The sequence below is a fragment of the Eptesicus fuscus genome, chromosome 6, assembly GCF_027574615.1.
Source record: "Eptesicus fuscus isolate TK198812 chromosome 6, DD_ASM_mEF_20220401, whole genome shotgun sequence".
In the NCBI taxonomy this organism is placed as follows: domain Eukaryota; kingdom Metazoa; phylum Chordata; class Mammalia; order Chiroptera; family Vespertilionidae; genus Eptesicus; species Eptesicus fuscus.
Window position 1 is genome coordinate 90,789,745 of NC_072478.1, and position 20,169 is coordinate 90,809,913.

At 43.2% G+C, this 20,169-nt stretch overlaps 2 protein-coding genes across 23 annotated transcripts in view; one reads left to right on the forward strand and one right to left on the reverse strand.

Moving 5' to 3' along the window:
• GEMIN5 (gem nuclear organelle associated protein 5) overlaps positions 1-4,314 on the reverse strand; it is a 39,810-nt gene extending 35,496 nt beyond the window's left edge. For both annotated transcript variants that reach the window (XM_028161639.2, XM_008152263.3), the window contains exons 1-3: positions 4,124-4,314; positions 3,174-3,334; positions 2,081-2,262 (exon numbers count right to left, since the gene is read on the reverse strand). In XM_028161639.2, coding sequence (XP_028017440.2) covers positions 2,081-2,262; positions 3,174-3,334; positions 4,124-4,289 — 509 coding nt within the window. In that variant the 5' untranslated portion in view covers positions 4,290-4,314. The remainder of the gene's footprint in view (positions 1-2,080; positions 2,263-3,173; positions 3,335-4,123) is intronic.
• The window catches only part of CNOT8 (CCR4-NOT transcription complex subunit 8), an 88,747-nt gene that overhangs the window by 55,835 nt on the left and 12,743 nt on the right, over positions 1-20,169 (forward strand). Inside the window, exons 1-5 of one of the 21 annotated variants that reach the window (XM_054718083.1) lie at positions 3,299-3,357; positions 5,180-5,296; positions 5,535-5,646; positions 6,153-6,195; positions 16,517-16,652. The exons of 8 other annotated variants lie outside the window; for them this stretch is intronic. In XM_054718083.1, coding sequence (XP_054574058.1) covers positions 6,164-6,195; positions 16,517-16,652 — 168 coding nt within the window. In that variant the 5' untranslated portion in view covers positions 3,299-3,357; positions 5,180-5,296; positions 5,535-5,646; positions 6,153-6,163. 12 more of the 21 variants (XM_054718088.1, XM_028161650.2, XM_054718089.1 and 9 more) reach the window with 12 other exon arrangements.

Consider the following 20,169-nt stretch of genomic DNA (forward strand, 5'->3'; position numbering starts at 1 on the left):
CTTGGTTTGGGTTAATTTGCATGCTCGCTCTGATTGGATGGTGGGCGTGGCTTGTGGGTGTGTCAGAGGTATGGTCAATTTGCATATTTGTCTATTATTAGGTAGGATATATTTTAAACTTCATATAAATGATATGTGGTCTTTTTCTGCAGCTTGCTTCCTTTACTCATTCTATTCGTGAGTCAGCCATGTTGGCACATGTAACTGTTCCTGGCCAGCCATTTATACTGTTGTGTAGTCCTCCATCATCTGAATATACCTCAACTTCTTTATTCCTTTTCCTTTTGAAGGGCTTACATTTTTAGCTATTACAAACAAAAAATGCTGCCATTAATGTCCTTATACACACCTGAGATAATTTCCGGTTTGATGCCTAGTAATGCAACTGCCAGGATATAAGATATGCACATCTTTGCTTTACTAAGAAATGCAAAGCTGCTCTCCAAAGTGTGTGCACCTATTTGCATTTCCTACATAACAGATACTTCTACAGGGAAAAATACCAGTAACAGCTTTATTTACTTAGTTTTCTCCTTTTATAAAGTTTTTCCTCATTACAGCTTTATTAAAAAATTAAATCTTAGAATATGTTAATCTTCAAAGACATGGGCTTGAAAACCACCAAGTTCTGTAACCTAATAGCCAAGCGATTAAGCTCTCAAGAAATAATTACCATTTTGAAAGTCATTGGAAAACAATCATTCTCATTCAATCCCGTGTCTGTACCTGACTCTTCTCTTCTTGTGAATTCCAGCTCACCTTTCAAGGTCAGTTTGGTTTCACCTTCTCTGACCCCTGCCTGCTACCCTTTCTGCTCCCTCTCTAGTACTCTCCTCCCACCAACTGCACAGAGACTGCCGACCCACAGACACCTTCCATTTTCACTATTATTCACGCCTTAAAAAACCCTTATCTCCTTGTCCTCTCTCTCTCAGGGGTATTTACTCCACAAAACCTCAAACCTGGTTGATTCAACTATTTCCTTTCTCAACCAGTGTGAATAGTTTAAAGTCTTGACCATGTTCCTTAGTTTGGCACTCAACAGGGACCATTGAACCTACAAGTCCCCTCGTTCATTTTCCTATTTCTGAGATGACTGTTTTCATACCTTATTCCTGCATCCAGTCCCATCCCCACCATGAACTTGACTCCATCTCCTCTCTGACTTATGCTTCACTGAGAAAATCAGAAGCCATCAGAATGAAGCACCCTCTCCTTCCAACAGATCTACAAACCTACCCGCACTATTTCCATAGTCTCAGCTGCTCTTTCTATTTGTGATCAATACAGATAGAACAGTACTTACTCAATGGCTACTAGGTCTTCTGGACCCATTCTCCTCTGGACTTCTCCACGTCACTCTTGTATTTATCACAGTTCACCCCTGTAACAAGCTCTCTCTCTTCCGCCTCATTTTCATCAGCATAAAATCATGCCCTTGCCATCTTCTGTCTAACACTCCCTTGACCCCCAGATACCTCTTGGCTTCATGTCTATGCACATTTTTGGGAAACAAAGTGTGAAAAAGTAGTCTCTGTATACTTTACTACCTTACACTCCCCTCCCCTGCCTCTTCACTGTCTAGTGCTTATCCAGTCTTCAAATCAGAGTAAATGGACATCTTTGGGAGAGAAGTAAACAGAGTGGTGAGGGAAAGGGGAAGCCCACTCAGGCAGCTCGTGTGAAACAACCTTGGTGATCAATAAGGAGACAGATCCCAATGCCAGATCACTTTCCCAACCTAGAGGGAGAGCTGAGAACCAGAGAACCAGAGCTGAGTCACTCGATTCTCTGAGAGTAAATGTTATATCCAAGGGCAAGTAAAGACAGAGAAAAAGGTGAAGATGTGAAGAATGAGGAAAGTAAGCTCTCGTAGAAACCTAGGAATTAACAACAGAGAGTGGAAGAGACAGTAGGACCTGGAGGTCACAGGACTAAAGGACACCAAGGGCTCAGGGGAAGTGGTTAACACCTGTAAATGGTTTCCTTTGAGGAGTAAAGGGACAGGAGAGGGTAAAGCAAATGCAAAATATGATCACAAGCAAAAATAAATGATCAATACAGATAGAACAGTACTTACCCAATGGCTACTAAGTCTTCATGATGAGGTGAGCAAGTAAGGCAGAAAATTGTCCTGGGTTCTATAAAGAGGTGCTGGCTGTCATTTCTGTTAAGCCAGTAACAGAAAACCACTCCTTTTTCATCTCCAGATACTATTAAGTCCTTTACCCGAGGAGACCAATGCAATGCTGATATTGTATGCTTTAAAACAAAACATAAATATATTTGCTTCTCATCTGTCAATGCTTAATTTTCACTTAGTTTTTAACCAGTATAATGAGGCACATTATAGGCACCTAATAAATACTATTAGTACCACTTGTGTAGCAAGACTATACTAACCAAATGGTAGGAGAATTTAGGCTACTGAGGATCAAAGAACCATTTAAAATAATTTCTTTAACAGCTTAATGCAGAGTTCTTTTTAAAAAATATATATTTTATTGATTTTTTACAGAGAGGAAGAGAGAGGAATAGATAGTTAGAAACATCAATGAGAGAGAAACATCGATTCAGCTGCCTCCTGCACACTCCCTACTGGGGATGTACCCGCAATCAAGGTACATGCCCTTGACCAGAATCGAACCTGGGACCCTTCAGTCCGCAGGCTGACGCTCTACCCGCTGAGCCAAACAGGTTAGGGCAAGAGTTCTTAGTAAGATTAAGTTAACAGTTTTCCTTTTCCTACATTCTCTCAAAAGACAGGTAAATCAAGTTTCATTTACTGATTTATAGTTTATATCACCAGTCTAACCAGACAGTAAATATTTTAGATTTTGTGGGCCACATTTTCTCTGATGCAACTATTCAACTCTGCGAATGTAGCATGCAAGCAGCCAATACTGAAGTTGTGAGCAATACTTAAATGAATGACTGGCTATATTACAGTAAAACAATTTGCAAATGCAGGCAGCAGTGTAGCTTGCTGACCTTTGGTTTATAAGTATTGCCTTCCAAAAATGTTTCTTACAACATAGAGCTTCTTATTTAACTTATAAACACAATTGTAAAAGTTAACTTGCACAAATGAGCTAGCAAAACTATACTTGAAACAAAAGAACCCTTGGCATAGATACATAACAACAGTCTGAGAAACCAGTAAGCCGCGGTACCTGATGGAGTGCATGTTCTGTCACAACTGCTTTTGTCTCTACATCCCAGATTTTCACAGTTCCATCATCAGAGCTGGTGGCACAAAGGTTGTATTGACCCGGATGATGAGAAAACGTGAAGCCAGAGACTCTTTCCGTGTGTCCCACCAGCTCCCCTATGACTTCAAGCAAAACCAGACTCCAGGTTAAAGTGCTACCTAAGATTTCTGGCTGAATCATGCTGTTGTTAGATGAGTGGGATCTCACTTATTCCATGATATAACAAAAATACCCGGGGACTCAAGTCAAAAACTCCAAGTGTGAGTACTGGCTCTGCCACGTGACTTTAGACAAGTCCATTTTATTTCCTTGAGCCTCAGTCCTCTTAACTATAAAATGCTGTTGATATTCCCTGATGTGCCTAGTTCACACGCTGAGGAGCAGCCCAAAGGAAGAACGGGATTCTTATTTAGATCTTGCCAGAGTTCGTTTGGAGTAGACTATCTGGCATGCCATATCCCAAGGTACAATCAAGACCTAGTTTGGAGCCTAAAAGCATCTGGCTCAATTCATTCATCTTACAGAAATAAGTATATATTTGTAGGATCTTGCTTAGGGCCTGGAGCTGTAGGCAACCCCAACCCCAAGAAGGCTCCTAAGGGATCCGCGTGCAATGGGTCGGGGAGGGAGGCCATAATGTTAAAAATTCCTGGGTCTGGACAGAGAGAACTTTCTGGGTAAGCCAGCAGTCCCTCGTGAGAGCGCCGGGAGGCGGGACCGCTCACCCACAGCGCAGTGTAGCTCAATATTGGAGATCGGGACGCGACTCAGTTTAGGGGTTGTGAGCACTCTTCTCTCTACCTGGGCCTCAGTTTCTCCATCCACTAAAGGGGGTGGCTGAAGACGCATACTCGGCGCCTCCAGGGAACGCTAGAAGTGCAGGAAAGGTGGGGGCAGGGCCAGGGAGTTACCTCGAAAAGGGGGCGTCCCAGGGATCGCGCCAGCGCCCGGGCCCACGCGGACAAGGAAGACGGAGGTCCGCGCCGCGAACCCGAAGAGGCCCCCGGGGACCGCATCGCTGCATCGGGCGCAGTACCAGTTGGGGGAGGGCGGCAGCGTGCGCGGCTCCTGGCCCATGATCACGAGCCACCAGGGAAGAGGGAAGAAGCCACTGGGACAAACCGTTTGCAGCCCCACGCCGTAGCCGGGAAGGGGGCGGAGCTCACTCGGAGCCCCGCCCCCCCGGGCCCGCTGCTACGGCGCGCGCCGAGGCCCAGGCCGCACCGCGCGCTGGCTCCCGCCGCCGCAGGGCTGGAAAAGGCGGGGCGGCGTTCGGGGTGCTCTGCCTCCCAACCTCGCCCGAGCCCAGCCCCGGGGTTAGGTTTTCTCGCTTCCTACAGTCAAGGTACCTAATTAACGGGTTAGACTGGCAGAGTCATCTTCCCGCACTGCCGGTTTAACGCCGCCCCATCAAGTAGTTTTTGAACGCTTCGTGCCAGGGCACTTGGCTAGCTCTGGAGACGCTTTAAAGCAGAGATTTTTAACTGGTGTGCCCAGACAGCAAGAATTTTTAAAACACTCAGTACCTGACTATTTTAGTAAGGGGCATTGACCTCTTTCCCCTTAGATTGTCAAATAAAAAAATAAGGACAGCCAACACAATAGCGGCTCGGTATGACTGAATCGAAATCATACCTTTTTTTTTGGGTCAGATTGGCAAAAAATACATTTTTTGGTGTGCCACAGAATTTTAGTAATTAGCTTATGTGTACCATGAGATGAAAAGGTTGAAAGATAGCTACAAGGATATATCTAAAGATATCTAACAAATAAGTAAAAGTTCCAATCAGAACTCAAAAAAGGAAAGGGTTTGTGCTATTGGGTGGCCATTCTGGCTCTGGGTTCTTGGTAACTCAGGGAGAAGAATAATAAGAGTGACTCCATTGATCGAATGCCAACTCTGTGAAACTGTATGTGCTAAGTGCTGTGGCGGAAAAACAATGGCAGTTTCCTTCCAACTCAAACAGGCTCAGGTGCTCACATTTCTGCACTACACTCTGCTCCTCCTGGATTGCTTGTTTGCATTGGGGATCTGGGCACTCGGCGTCTGTGGCAAACGAAACCCGAGATATCTTAATACAGAGGTAAAACGCATATATCTGGATATCTGGAGGCTTAAAGCCTTAGATTGACTACTGGTTTTTGCCAGTTGTTATCTAAGAGACTTTAGCTTATCCTTTGTCTCTTTTCTTCATTTGAAGAAGGAAAATGATAATCTGTGCCTTGTGGCATTGCCGCGAGGAATACTGAGATTTAGTGAAATGCTTGCTGGACGTATACAGTAGCAAGTGCCCGATGATAATTACCTTTTATCTCTTGTAGGTCAACCTGGAGATTAACAAGGATTAGGACATCATACTTTATATTTGAACTGTTTGTTTTATAAAAGACCTTTCCACGTGATCCCCAGTGGAGATCTTAAAACAAAACTGCTGTAAGGATAATTATTCTGTTTTACTGGCTAGAAAACTGAGGCCCATCCAGGTTAGGTGGCTTGTTCAAGGCCTCTGCTCCCCTAATCCTTTCAGGCCTTTTGTGAGGTGAGGTTTCGTCATTTTTCTGGATCCCGATGAATTTCCGGAAACTGACTAGTTTTCGGCCTTTGTTAAGTCATCCATTCCTCAGCAAGGTTGGGCTGACCACGCCTTAACTTATGTACCTTGGCTGCGTATTGGTGGTCTCCATGACAACACCGCAGGTGTAGGTGCTGCCGGGTTTTCCCCGGGGGCGGGGGGGAGGTGAGGAAGTAAGTGGGGAGGAGCGGAGAATCGCGCATGCGCTCTGTCCAGACGCTGACTGAGCTCGGAGGCTTCCGTAGAGGGGAGGAGAAAGATGGCGGCGGCAGTACTGGACCGGCTGGGTGAGGATTTTAGTGGTTAAGGGGCAGTAGGAAGGAGAGGAGGTGGGAGTTTGAGTTGACGGGTTGTGTTGCTGTTGCAGGTGCGTTATGGATGCAGAATCTGAGGCGGAAGCTGGCCCTGGGGTAAGTGGCTCGGAGTTGCAGAAGGGAGGCTCTGTGCGGGCTGTTTTAGGCCCTAGGGCCGTGGAGGTGACACCCCACCATTCCGCCGCCTTATTACGCAGCCCTCAGGGCATCAGGATTACCTGCAATGTCTTTTCTTTCTTTATTTAAAAAAATACTTCTTTATTGACTTGAGAGAGGAAAGGAGAGGGAGAGAGATAGAAACATCAATGATGAGAGAGAATCATTGATCGGCTGCCTCCAGAACTGTGCCGTACTGGGGATGGAGCCCGCAACCCAGGCATGTGCCCTTGGCCGGAATGGAACCTGGGACCCTTCAGTCCGCAGGCCAATGCTCTGTCCACTGAGCCAAGTGAGGTAGGGCTGCAATTTCTTTTCTAAACAGTCCTTGCTGATCTTTTTGAACATGGTCAGACTCTTCCCAACCATGCCGCAGTGCCCCGCTTTCCTAGTTCCCCCTCCAGTGCCCTGCTTACACCTGCAGGGTCCCCGTCCTGCTTTCCTAGTTCCCACTCCAGTGCCCTGCTTACACCTGCAGGGTCTGCATTGCAGACAGCATCGCTGACCTTGCACCTGGGGTTGTGTTGCTTGCTTTTTATGCATTATCTCGTTCTTGTACCATCCTATGTAGTGTATGTCCCCATTTTTCGGACAAGGAACTTGGAGCCCTCCAAAGAAAAAACTTGCCTAAGGTTCCTCAGTTATAGGAGGTTTTGAAGCTTTATACTATATTAGAGGCCTGGTGCATGAATTTGTGCACCAGTGGAGTCCCTCGGCCTGGCCTGCGGGATCGGGCCGAAACCAGCTCTCCAACATCCCCTGAGGGGTCCCAGATTGTGAGAGGGTGTAGGCCAGGCCGAGGGACCCCACCGGTGCACAATCAGGGCCGGGGAGGGACACAGGAGGTTGGCCAGCTGGGGAGGGACCACAGGAGGGCTCCAGGGTGTGTCTGTCCCTTCTCACTCTGTCCCCATTGGCCGGACCCCAGCAGCAAGCTAACCTACTGGTCGGAGTGTCTGCCCCTTGGTGGTTAGTGCATGTCATAGCGACTGGTCTACCAGTTGACTGTCTGCCCCCTGGTGGTCAGTGCTCGTCATAGCACAGAGTTCTATGTAATAGTAGTTCAAATTACATAAAGTAGTTCAATTTTGATTGGTTGAACGGCTGACCAGATGACTGGACACTTAGCATATTAGGCTTTTATAATATAGGACTAGAGGCCCGATGCACAAAATCGTGTGGGTTGGGTCCCTAGGGCCTAACCTCCTGCTATTAAGGGCCATCTTATGCCTGTTCGCCAGTCCCCAGGCCAAATGCCGCCTCTGCCGCTGGACTGTCAGGCCATTGGGATCATCAGCTCATCCCCAGCTGCTCAGGGGCTCAGGTCTGCGGGAAAGCAGGTGCCGGCGACTTCACCTCCATGTGCGTGTGCCAGGCCGGCCACTGATGGAACGCACTGCCTGCTCGGCGCCGCTCACGTGGGCACCACTGCCGCCACCACTGCCACCGCCACCGCTGCCACTGCCGCTGCTGCTGGGGCTTGAGGCACTAACGGAAGCTGTGGGGAGCGCCCGTGACCTAGCCGCCCCGGTGTGAGTGGCCCCAAGTGGGCAGCTTGTTCCATCAGCAGCCGACCCAGCACACACGCATGGAGGTGAAGTCACTGGCACCTGCTTTCCCACAGGCCTAAGCCCCCGAACAGCCGGGGATGAGATGGTGATTCCAATGGCCTAACAGCCAGCCCGGTCCTCCCGCCACCCACCCCGATTCTCCCGTTCACCATCGCTGATCCATTGGTGCCTGCGGGCCGGGGACAGGGACCAAGAGGTCAGCCGTTTAGCTCACTCACCAGTCCCCAGTCCTGCCCCACCCCTCTCTGCTCGCGGGCCGGGGAGTGGGGTGAGGGACTGAGAGGTGCTTAATGCACCTCATGGTGACCAGTCGTTTGGTCGTCACGGACACTGGATTTTTATATATATAGACTAGAGGCCTGGTGCACAAAATTCGTGCACGGGGGTGTGTGTCCCTCAGCCCAGCCTGCACCCTCTCCAACCTGGGACGCCTTGAGGGATGTCCAGACTGCCCGTTTAGGCCTGATCCCTACCGGCAGTCGGACATCCCTCTCACAATCCAGACTGCTGGCTCTCAACTGCTTGCCTGCCTGCCTTCCTGATTGCCCCTAACCGTTTCTGCCTGCCAGACTGATCACCCCCTAACCACTCCCCTGCCAGCCTGTTTGACCCTAACTGCCCTCTCCTGCAGGCCTGGTCTCCCCCAACTGCTCTCCCCTGCAGGCCTGGGTCCCCCCCACAACTGCCCTTCCCTCAGGCCCGGTCACCCCCAACTTCCCTCCTCTGCTGGCCTGGTCCCTCCCAACTGCCCTCCCTTTCAGGCTTGATCGCCCCCAACTGCCCTCCCTTGCAGGCCTGGTCCCTCCCAACTTCCCTCCCCTGCAGGCCATCTTGTGGTGGCCATCTTATGTCGGAGTGATGGTCAATTTGCATATTACTCTTTTATTAGATAGGATTCTCTGGAGCGCAATTTGACCTCAGGACCAAAGCATTCCTTAAGGTTAGGGGATGCAGTTGCATCAGAACTGGCAAGAAGCCTTCCCCCTCTCCTTTCTAATTGTCCCCCTCTCCCTTTTTTTTTTTTTTCAGTACAGCAATTGATATATGGAGATTGATAATCTGATTGTAAATTTTCTGATCAGCCTTTATTTTGGTTTATATAGGCTTTGGAGACAGAAAAGTTGGGTTCAAATATACTTAAGTGTGTGATTGGGGGGAAGTTACTTATCTTTCTAAGTTTCAGTTCTCTTGCTATGAGAGGAATAGTAGTTACCTACCTCATAGATTATTTTAAGAGGATTGAGATAATGTTTAGGACAGTGCATGTTTTATAATCATCCACCCTAAATTTTAACTGCCATTGCTGCTTTTATCATTATAAATGATTACTGAGTTGTTTGTTTTGGGTTTGTTGGTTTTTTTTGTTTGTTTGTTTGTTTTTCTCCATCCTAGGTTCTTGGTTCAAGAGGATGAAGAGGTGGGCTAACAAAGAAAATAGGGGGCACAGCCCTTAAGGTTTGTCTACACCAGGCGTCCTCAAACTACGGCCCGTGGGCCACATGCGGGTGTTTTTGCCGTTTTGTTTTTTTACTTCAAAATAAGATATGTGCAGTGCGCATAGGAATTTGTTCATAGTTTTTTTTAAACTATAGTCCAGCCCTCCAACGGTCTGAGGGACAGTGAATTGGCCCCCTGTTTAAAAAGTTTGAGGACCCCTGGTCTACACTTTGCTTTCTTAGGTTTTCTTCTCTCACTCTACTGCAGCCACGCTGATTAGCTCACTGTCTTCTGAATATGCTGTGCATACTCTGCCTCTTTGCTTTTCCATGCTGTGCCCTCACTTCCTGTCTACAACAGCAGTCCTACCTGGTATTTAACCCCCTAGTCACATGTTGCACCTTCAGAAGGTTTTCTCAGGTCTCACTAAAAATGAAAGGCATTAGTTTCTCCTTCCTTTTAGCATGTGTGCCTTGAGTAGTCACTTCATGTGCATGGGTCTGGGCCCTTTACCAGCTGTGAACCCTGGACAGAGAGGGTCAGTTCTTGTTTCTCTTTGTAGCTCCAGCATTGGGTCCTGAACAAAGTAAAGATTTTATTAATGTTTGTTGATTTAATTGTTCTGCAGTGATTTATATTGGGAAGATCTGAGCCACATAACTTAGTTTGGCTTTAGTCTTTTCATCAATGTCATACAAGATGGTTGGAATTTTCTAGATAATCTCGTAAGACTCTTTCTAGTTCTGAAATTATATAATTCTATGAATTCCTATTCTGGACTTTCTAATGGGGAAATGATCATATGAAAACTAAGTAGAAAAGGTATAAATACTGCCCGTGGTAACTGTAAAATCTTAGGGATCATCTAAATAAGTGTTTGGAAACTAATTGCATATAGGTGCTAGAAATAAATTAATTAGGAGAAGTGGCTTTTGTAAAATGAGAGAGTGTGTTAGGGCCTGTGTCAATTTAGAGTGCATTCCTCATCTAAAGGCTTGACCAGATGAAACCTTTCCATAGGCTGTATTTGTAGCAAACGGACATTTTCCAACCTTTGAATTCCAAGTCTCACATTTCACTGATGGATGGATTTGAGAAATTTTGTGACTTACGAAGGTTATACAGTTAATACATGGCAAATCTAAGCTCTAAACAAAATCGTCTGGCTTTAAATAGTGTCCTGTCACACTATGGGAGGGACAGAGTGATGGGCACAGAAGAGGTTTGTCAGGGAACTTTTTTGGGAAGAGGTGACTTAAGCTTAAAGTGAAGAGTACATTTTGGTGGTAGGAAATATCTCTGGTTTTTATTCATCTCTGCTTTCAAGTGTTCTGATTGCATGACCAGCAAGATTTGACAACCACATTGATTTTGTGCTCTCTCAATTAAATCTTACCTTGTGATCCGAGGGGTTGTGATTTCTTGCTTTTTAAGACAGTGGTTCTTAAATTTGAGTCACAGACCCCTTAGAGAGTATGAGGAAAGCCACAAAGCATCTTCCCAGGAAAATACATATTACAGTCATAGTTGTGTTTGTAATTTAATAGTCCTCAAGCTAGGAATCTGCAGTGGAACATCACACCTAAACATAAGCATCTGTTTGTGCTTCATGAGGTGCTGTAATGCTCACTATGGAATGAGGACACAGTCATGACTAGTGCAGTACACAATAGAGTTTTGCAGCAGTAGTTAGAGGACTTGGTTAGGGGACTTGGTTAGGGGAGGGTTGGTTTTAAGTTGGGAGACTATTTGAGTTTATTTGTTTGCTGATGGGAGTGATCCAACAGACAAGAAAACATTTCTGATAGAAAGAGGGAAGAAAGAAGTGCCTGAGCAATGTACTTGAATACTAAGTGGAAAGGAATGGGATCTAGGGAGAAGGGATGAGAGTGGTACTAGCTAGGGCGTAGACATTTCATGCATAATAACGAGAGAAGGTAGTAAGTGTATATGGACATGGATGTGGGTAGGTATATGGATTAGGTGGTGGGAGCTTGTGGAAATTATCTTCCAATTGTTTGATTTTTCTTAGCTAAATAAGCATTGTTAACAGTTGAGATTGAGAGTGAGAGAGGAGATATGGGAGGTTTGACCAGCAAGAAAAGGTCTGATATTTGTTTGTAGGGGCTAGGAGATGAAATGAACAAGGGAAATATAATAGGAATGCCAGGTAGCCTTAAGGGCCCACTTGGGGTTTATGAATAAAAATGTAAAATTGATGTTTCTATCTCTCTCTCCCTCTCCCTTCGTCTCTGAAATCAATAAAAAATATGTATTTTTTAAAAATACAAAATTTAGCCTGGCCAGTGTGGCTCAGTTGGTTGGAGCGTCGTCTCGTACACTGAAAGGCCAAGGGTTCCATACAGGTGAGGGCACATACCCAGGTTGCAGGTTTGAGCCCCGGTCGGGGCGTGTATGGGAGGCAGCCGATGGATATTTCTCTCTCACATCAGTGTTTCTCTCCCTCCTTCCCTCTCTCTTTCTCTTTATTTCTCTCTCTCTCTCTCTAAAATAAATTAAAAAACTTAAAAGACATATCCTCGGTTGAAGAATGTAAAATTTAGACATTTAGCTAACCTTGGCTTACATAGAAAATCTGGCTTACTAACCCCACATATGTATGACATAATAACAGGAACCTTTTGTAACAGAGAGCTCATGCTCCCTGTTCTGCAAAAATTAACTGTTGGTTTGTTTGTTTGTTTTTGACTGTCTCTTTAGCTAATAGTGTCTTTCTACTGGGGGCACTTTTGCCACCCAGGGGACATTTGGCAATACCTGGAGACATTTTTGTTTCTTACAGCTGAGGCAGGGTTTGCTACTGGCATCTGGTGGGTAGAGGTGAGGGATGCTACCCTACATCCTGTAAGGCACAGGACAGCCCTCCACAACTAAGGCCCAAATGTCAGTAGTGTGGAGGTTGGGAAACTGAAAGTTGCTGGAATTTTACTTTTTTCGTTTGCTAAGCTGTTGCCTTGTTTGATTGTCCTTGACTTTGACAAAGTAAGATTATATTGAGTTATGAGAATATGCATATCACTTCAGCCCTTTATTTTAGATTTAAATGAGGCAAGAGGGAGGCTGTTCTTTTATTCAGTCTCAAGTGTAGGATTAACTTAATGTTATCAGAAGTAAATTTGGAACAAAGAATTTTTTCCTTGATGCATATAGCATGATATTATCAAGATTGAGCCTGAGGCCAGTATTATCTTCGCTTGGGACTTGGGTATATCTTGTTCTGAATTTCAAAATGAACTTTGAATAATAAATAGGAAGTATTAGTTCTTTCTTTCAATTGTGACTTTAGAAAGTTTCAGAGTCTCTGTCTTATCGGAATTAACTCGTAATTCTAAAGTTTGGCTTATATCTACTACTCCTCAATGCCTAAAGACTGTGGGTAGAATTTTAAAAAAATGATACTTAAACGTAATCCTCAAGTATCGGGAGACAGGAAACACCAGAATAATGAGAGAAAGGAAATGCTTCCTATGCTATTAGTCTACCACCTGCTTTCTGCGTGGCTCTGGCAGTCTGTCCTCACTGCGGGCCGCCTGTGTGCATGTTGTGTGGACAAGCACTCTGGGGAGTTGGTTCAGCTACTTACCTTCACCTACTTACAGTGAAGTTAACAGGATTTCGGATTCCTAGTAAATGAAAAGCTATTATTAGTGGTGATAGTTGAATTTCAATATGATAAAAGTTGATCCTAGATGTCCTTTACTGGTTTAAAAAACAACAACGGTTTAACAGCCCTAGCTGGTGTGGCTCAGTTGGTTGAGCACAGTACCAGGCACTGAGAGATCACAGGTTCAATTCCCAGTCAGGGCACATGCCTGGGTTGTGGGCTCAATCCCCAGTGGGGGGGCATGCAGGAGGCAGCTGATCTATGTTACCCTCTCACATCCATGTTTCTCTCTGTCCCTCTACCTATCTCCCTAAAATCAATAGTAAAAACATCTTAAAGAAAAAAAAAAAGATTTAGCTTACTTTGATTCTTTAGAATGCTAACAGTAAACTGGACCTCAGGCAAACTTAAAATTTAATGTTTGCCCTGGCCAGTATGGCTCGGTTGGAGTGTCATCCTATACAATGAAAAGTTGTGGTTTTGCCGAAACCGGTTTGGCTCAGTGGATAAAGCGTCAGCCTGCGGACTGGAAGGTCCCAGGTTCGATTCCGGTCAGGGGCATATACCTTGGTTGCGGGCGCATCCCCAGTGGGAGGTGTGCAGGAGGCGGCTGTTCGATGTTTCTCTCTCATCGAAGTTTCTCGCTCTCTATCCCTCTCCCTTCCTCCCTGTAAAAATCAATAAAATATATTAAAAAAAAAAAAAAAAAGAAAAGTTTGGTTTTGATTTCCAGTCAGGGCATATACCCAGGTTCAATCCCTGGTCGGGGTGTGTATAGGAGGCAATTGATTGATGTTTCTCTATCACATCAATTTTTTCTCTCTCTCCTCTCTAAAATCAATTTTAAAAAATTATTGTTTGTTGGAAAACAATAGCAATAACCCATGCCATTTTTTAAATTCCAGCAACTTCCTTTTCTTGAGTTTGTTTTCTCAAGTGACCCTTCATAGACTTTCTCACATAAAAAGGTGTTATAAAAGCCTCAATTTTGAATTAGTTTTATTTTCAATTCTACCTTATGATTACCTCATTTTATTTTTTTAATTTAGTGTTATTCTAACAGCTGGCCAGGAGAGGGCACATAAGAACTTCGGATTTAATACACTTCTGAATTAAGTACCTCATTTGGAATAATGATTTAATTTGATTACAGTAGTTGTGTTTTTACTTGATAATTCATTTTATGAACCATTTGAGCACTGAAAGTATTGTAGGCATTCAGAAAGCTTTGTCATTATTAGTTCATAATGTGTTTAATTTATTTTGGTCATCTAAATGACCAAATGTATATTTCTTATGTATATTTGGACTGGAAGCAGAATTAAGGTTAGGAGAGATCCTAAAGATGGTATAGTCCAATTGCTCTTTTCATAGATAAAGAAAATGAAGCCCAAAGAGGTGACAAACTTCGTGTACCCAAAGTTAATTACAACTTTGTAGAAACATAAATTATATGACAACATGGGAAGACTTGAAAGGGTGTAATATAAAGTTTATAGTTCACGGGATTTATATTTTTGGAGAACAGGAAAGAATTAATGGCTCAGAGGGCCTAATTTAAAATTAATATTAGCTATCAGTGTTTATCATCTCCTTGATACTGTAAGATACAGCACATTAATTATTAATCTACCAACAATCAAGTGAGGTAGGTATTCTTCTCAATCTAAAAGTAATACCTACAATTTACTGAGCCCTATGAAGTGTCAGGTTAAGTATTTAACTTACAGTATCTCATTTGAGCTTCTGAAGAAGCCTATGAAGTAATTACTATTATTACTCCTTTTACTGTTGAGAAACCTGAGATCTAGGCCATTCTCTTAGTAAATTAGAGTTAGAATTTAGACCCAGGTCTGCTTGACTCCATACTCTCTGCCCTCATCACCTGGCTTATAGTTTCATTAGGAAATCCTGCCCTCTAATATCATGTATCCTACTTTTGTACTTTTCATTTAAAACGTTGGAATCTAAATGTGGATGGCAAAGGTACAGATTTTGTCAGGTGCTTAGATGGCACTGATCTTAATATTATGATATAAATGGTTACTTGAGGTAGAGTAGGAGAAATGAGCCACTGGAAGAGTTGATTTAAAAAAATTATTTAGCCTGAATGGTTTGAGGGCTAAAAGCAAAGGTGTTGCCAAGCATATCATCCAATTGCATGTATCTGCCAATATACAACAACTTTGAATATTGAAGTCTGGGTTAGATATTTACTCATTATCCCTATGCCAGGTGTTGTCCTTGGTGCTGGAACACAGAGGGTGTCAGACTTGCCCTCGATGCTCAAATCTATATCCTTACTACAGGAACTCATTGTACCGCAAGTACAGTAGTCCAGCTCATTGCTGTATGGCTGGCAAGAGCAAAGTACTGAGATAATTGGGGGAGCGGTTGTCTGGGAGATGGACGAGGTGACTTTTGAGGTAGAACTTTAAACAGGATAAGCATTTCTCAGGAGATAAGGGAGGAGAAAACAATATTAACAAAAATGTAGAGATATGAAAGTACGTGCCTTATTCAGGGAACAAAACATGTCTGTGTGGCTAGGCCATAAAGTGAATAAGCTGAAAGGCCTGGTTGGGGTTAGGTTATGAAAGGCCTTATGTGTCTTGCTAAGGAGTTTGGACTCTAAATTATAGACAGGAGGGAAACACCGAAGTTTGTTGTGCTACTTGGATATACCCAGATATACACAAAGTAGACAATATGATGAACCCAGCACCCAACTTCAGCAGTTATTAACACATGGCTAGTCTTGTTTTATCTATAGCCTCTACTCTCACCCATTGTATTTTGAAACGGATCTCAACCATTATATTATTTCGTCCATAAATATTTCACTACATATCTCTTTAAGAATCAAATGTCCATTTAATGTTCAAATTTCCCATGGTTAAGTAGCTGTCATACTTCTGAAATAATAATAGTCCACACATTGAAATTAATTATTTCTATTACATCTTTAATCTGTAGGTTCTTAATTCAGTTCTCTTTTTCCCCTTAGAGCTTATCTGTTGAAGAAAATGGGTTGTTTGTCTTGTAGAGTTTTGTACAGTTTGGATTTTGCTGAGTGCATTCTCTTGATGTTGTTTGATATGATCCCCTGTCTCTGTATTTCCTGTATTGAATCTAGAGGCTTTATCAATTTAGGTTAATTTTTTTGTGGAAAGACTACTTCATGGATGGTGGGTGGCATGTTCTTTTATCAGGAGACACATCATGCCAACTTTATCCATTAATTTCTTAGTGTTTATAAAATAATGTTATTAGTCTTCTTACCCAACAAAGTTGAGGAAATCCACACATCAGGTCAGCGATGCCTTTAAATCTGCTGTAGGGCTGGGCTGACTTATAATACAGAGTCAATATTTATTGGTCAGTGAGAGCAAGAGATCTTGGGTGAATATTTATTATTTGACTTTATTCAAGTTATTAACTTTTCATTCTTCCTAGCCTTTGATAAACTAGCTCTTTGAGCTTTTTTACGTAAAAGCAGTCTCTGTTAATGAATATGTCTAGAATGTTTCCATTTGTGATCCTTACATAGTTTCTGTCAAAATGGAACCGGTATGGTTCAGAAGACATAGGCTCTGCAAAAAGATGCTAAATGTCTGTTGTTTTACAGGCTTCTTCCATCTCAGAGTGTTTTACCCCAATCACACATCCACACAAGTGCTTCTCTTGACATTTCTCGAAGATGGGAGAAGAATAATAAAATTGTTTATCCTCCACAACTGCCTGGAGAACCTCGGAGACCAGCAGTAAGTTTGTGATAGAACCAATTTCTAAATTTTTATAAAGCTCTCTCACTCTTCTGTGGCTGGCAGTGATTTATTATTCCATGTTAAGAAAAGAAAAAATTATACAGCAATTGGCATAATCCTTTAATTGATAAAGAAAATGTACTGGATTTATCTCTTTGGAAGTTTTAAAAGATGGTATTTGTTTGCCTTACATTATTAACCTCCCGGATAGGAGCCTTAACTCTAAGCTAGTAGTTTGAGATTTACTGATTTTTTTATTTCAAGGGGTTTGCTAATGAATTCTTGATAATGGAGCATGAGGAGTGGGCAAGAATGACTTAAACTATTGACCAATATTTAAATCATATATGGTTTTCCAATGTTTTATATTTGAATATAGACACACTTGGTTGTTTTATAATTCACAAATCTTTGAACATAAGGTTTGAATTTAATTGAGTTTTATCTTAGTCTTTAGCTGCTCAGAATTCTTTTACTCTCTTAAAATTGCTTGTGATTGGTCATCTGAGATATGACTGATATCCAGCTTAATGTGAATTTCCTGTGGAATATATTTACATCTGTTTAAAAGTTTATGCCCGGCTGGTGTGTTTCAGTGGTTGAGCGTCAACCTATGAACTAGGAGGTCACGGTTCAATTCCCAGTGTGGGGTGTGCAGGAGGCAGCCAATCAATGATTCTCTCTCCTCATTGATGTTTTTTTTCTCTCTCTCTCCTCTCCTTTCCTCTCTGAAATCAATAATAAAAAAAAAGTTTAAGCAAGTAGTGATAGCATAAATAAGAAGGGAACATTTGAATCCTTAAGTTAATAAACTGAAGTAAGTACTTTAGAAATAGAATTACTATGTTAATTATAAATCAGTTCAGCAAACATCTTTTAAAGGCCTTTGGGATTTAAGGCTCCTGGATAATCCATATGGTCTAAATATTGTTATTTGCTTGTTTTTTATATGAACTTGACTGCATACATTTTATTTTATTTTTTATTTTATTTTAGTATTTTATTATTTTTTCCTTTCTTTTTTTTAAAATTTAATAAATCTTTATTGTTCAGATTATTACAATTGTTTCTCCTTTTTCCCCCCCCCATATCTCCCCTCCACCCGGTTCCCACCCCCCCTGTGCCCTTACCTCCCCCCCGCTGTCCTCATCCATAGGTGTATGATTTTGTCCAGTCTCTTCCCATACCCCCCACACAGACACCCCTTTCCCCCTGAGAAGTATCAATCCACTCCGATTCTATGCCCCTGAGTCTATTATGTTCACCAGTTTATTCTGTTCATCAGATTTTTTATTCACTTGATTTTTAGATTCACTTATTGATAGATATGTATTGGTTGTTCATAATTTTTATCTTTACCTTTTCCTTCTTCTTCCTCTTCTTAAAGGAAACCTTTCAGCATTTCATATAATACTGCTTTGGTGGTGATGAACTCCTTTAGCTTTTTCTTATCTGTGAAGCTCTTTATCTGACCTTCAATTCTGAATGATAGCTTTGCTGGGTAGAGTAATCTTGGTTGTAGGTTCTTGCTATTCATCACTTTGAATATTTCTTGCCACTCCCGTCTGGCCTGCATAGTTTCTGTTGAGAAATCAGCTGACAATCGTATGGGTACTCCCTTGTAGGTAACTAACTGTTTTTCTCTTGCTGCTTTTAATATTCTCTCTTTGTCTTTTGCTTTTGTCATTTTAATTATGATGTGTCTTGGTGTGGTCCTCTTTGGATTCCTTTTGTTTGGGGTTCTGTGTGCTTCCTGGACTTGTAAGTCTATTTCTTTCACCAGGTGGGGGAAGTTTTCTGTCATTATTTCTTCAAATAGGTTTTCAGTATCTTGCTCTCTCTCTTCTTCTGGCACCCCCATAATTTGGATGTTGGTACGCTTGAAGTTGTCCCAGAGGCTCCTTACACTATCTTCATATTTTTGGATTCTTTTTTCTTTTTTCTCTTCTGGTTGGGTGTTTTTTTGCTTCTTTGTATTTCAAATCTTTGACTTGATTCTTGCGATCCTCTAGTCTGCTGTTGGATCTCTGTATATTATTCTTTATTTCAGTCAGTGTATCCTTAATTTCTAGTTGGTCCTTTTCCATATCCTCGAGGGTCTCACTAAATTTATCGGCCTTTTCTAGAAAATTCTTGAAAAACCTTGTAATCGTGATTTTGAACTCTATATCCAGTAGTTTGCTTTCCTCCATTTCTTTCATTTGTGACCTGTTTCTTTGTCTCCGCATTTTGGCTGCTTCCCTGAGTTGATAGAGTGGCTTTATATGCTAGGTGTCCTATAGGGCCCAGTGGCTCAGCCTCCCCAGTTACCTGAGGTGTACACTCTTTGTGCACCCCTTTGTGGGCTGTGTGCACAGTCTTGTTGTAGTTAAGCCTTGATTGTTGTTGGTATCACTGGGAGGAATTGACCTCCAGGCCAATTGGCAGTGAGGATCAGCTGTGTCTACGGTGGGAGAACTTCTGTGCTGTAGACACCCTTATGGGGCAGGACTTGCTTCAGTGGGGCTTTGGCACTCACTGAATCTGCCCCCTGAGTGTGTCTCTCATGGATCTGAGGAGTTGTAATCTGGATGGTCTCACCCTGACCACTGGGTACACTGCCTCTTGGTTCTCCAAGGAGGTGCAAAGTCAGCCACTTCCTGAGGCCACCCAGCAGGAGCTGCGGAGAGATCTGCAGATTCCTCCTCTTTGGGTTTTGGAGGTGCCCAGATGAGGCCCAGCTGTGAAGCAATGCAAGCTGCAGTGGGGCCTTGGGCCTTCTTTTGGATGTTCTGGGTCTCTCTGACTCAGCTGTAGTTTGTTAGGTAATTTTAGATTTCAAAGGACCAGGCCATTCATATACAAAAGCCTCTGCGCACAGCTTGGATGGGGCGGAGTCTGTGTCTCAGGGTGGAGCAAACAGCAATGGCTTCCTGTCAGCCCTGCCCTAAGAGGCCCATAGGTCTCAGTGTCCCTTGGTAATCGCTGTAAGCACCTCTGAGAGAAAGCTGCCCTTGATGCCAGACAGTCCAGTTTCTCCCCGTATGGGTCTGGGTCCCCAGAGTCTCACCCAGAACTGGAGTTCAGAGCAATCGGGAGCTTGTGTCTCCCTCCAGATTGAAAAAGCCAGCCGTGTACTCAGTTGCTACCCCACTTCGTGTGCGTGCCTCCGTACCTCTGCACTTTACTTCCGCACCGCCTCTGAGTCTCCGTGTGCTTTTCTCTTCCCTTCTAGTTGTAGAATTTCCATTTAGCCAGCTTTCCTGTGGTTCTGGATGATGTCCATTTTGTCTTTTAGTTGTAGTTTTGAAGTTGTTGTGTGAGGCAGCAAGTTCAGGTGTTTATCTATGCAGCCATCTTGGTTTCTCCAAGAGCCATATTTTATTGATAAAAAGTCAAGCTTATATATTATTAGTGTGGATTCCCATAGGCTCTTTTTATTTTCTTTAAAATATATTTTATTGATTTTTTTTTACAGAGAAGAAGGGAGAGGGATAGAGAGTTAGAAACATCGATGAGAGAGAAACATCGATCA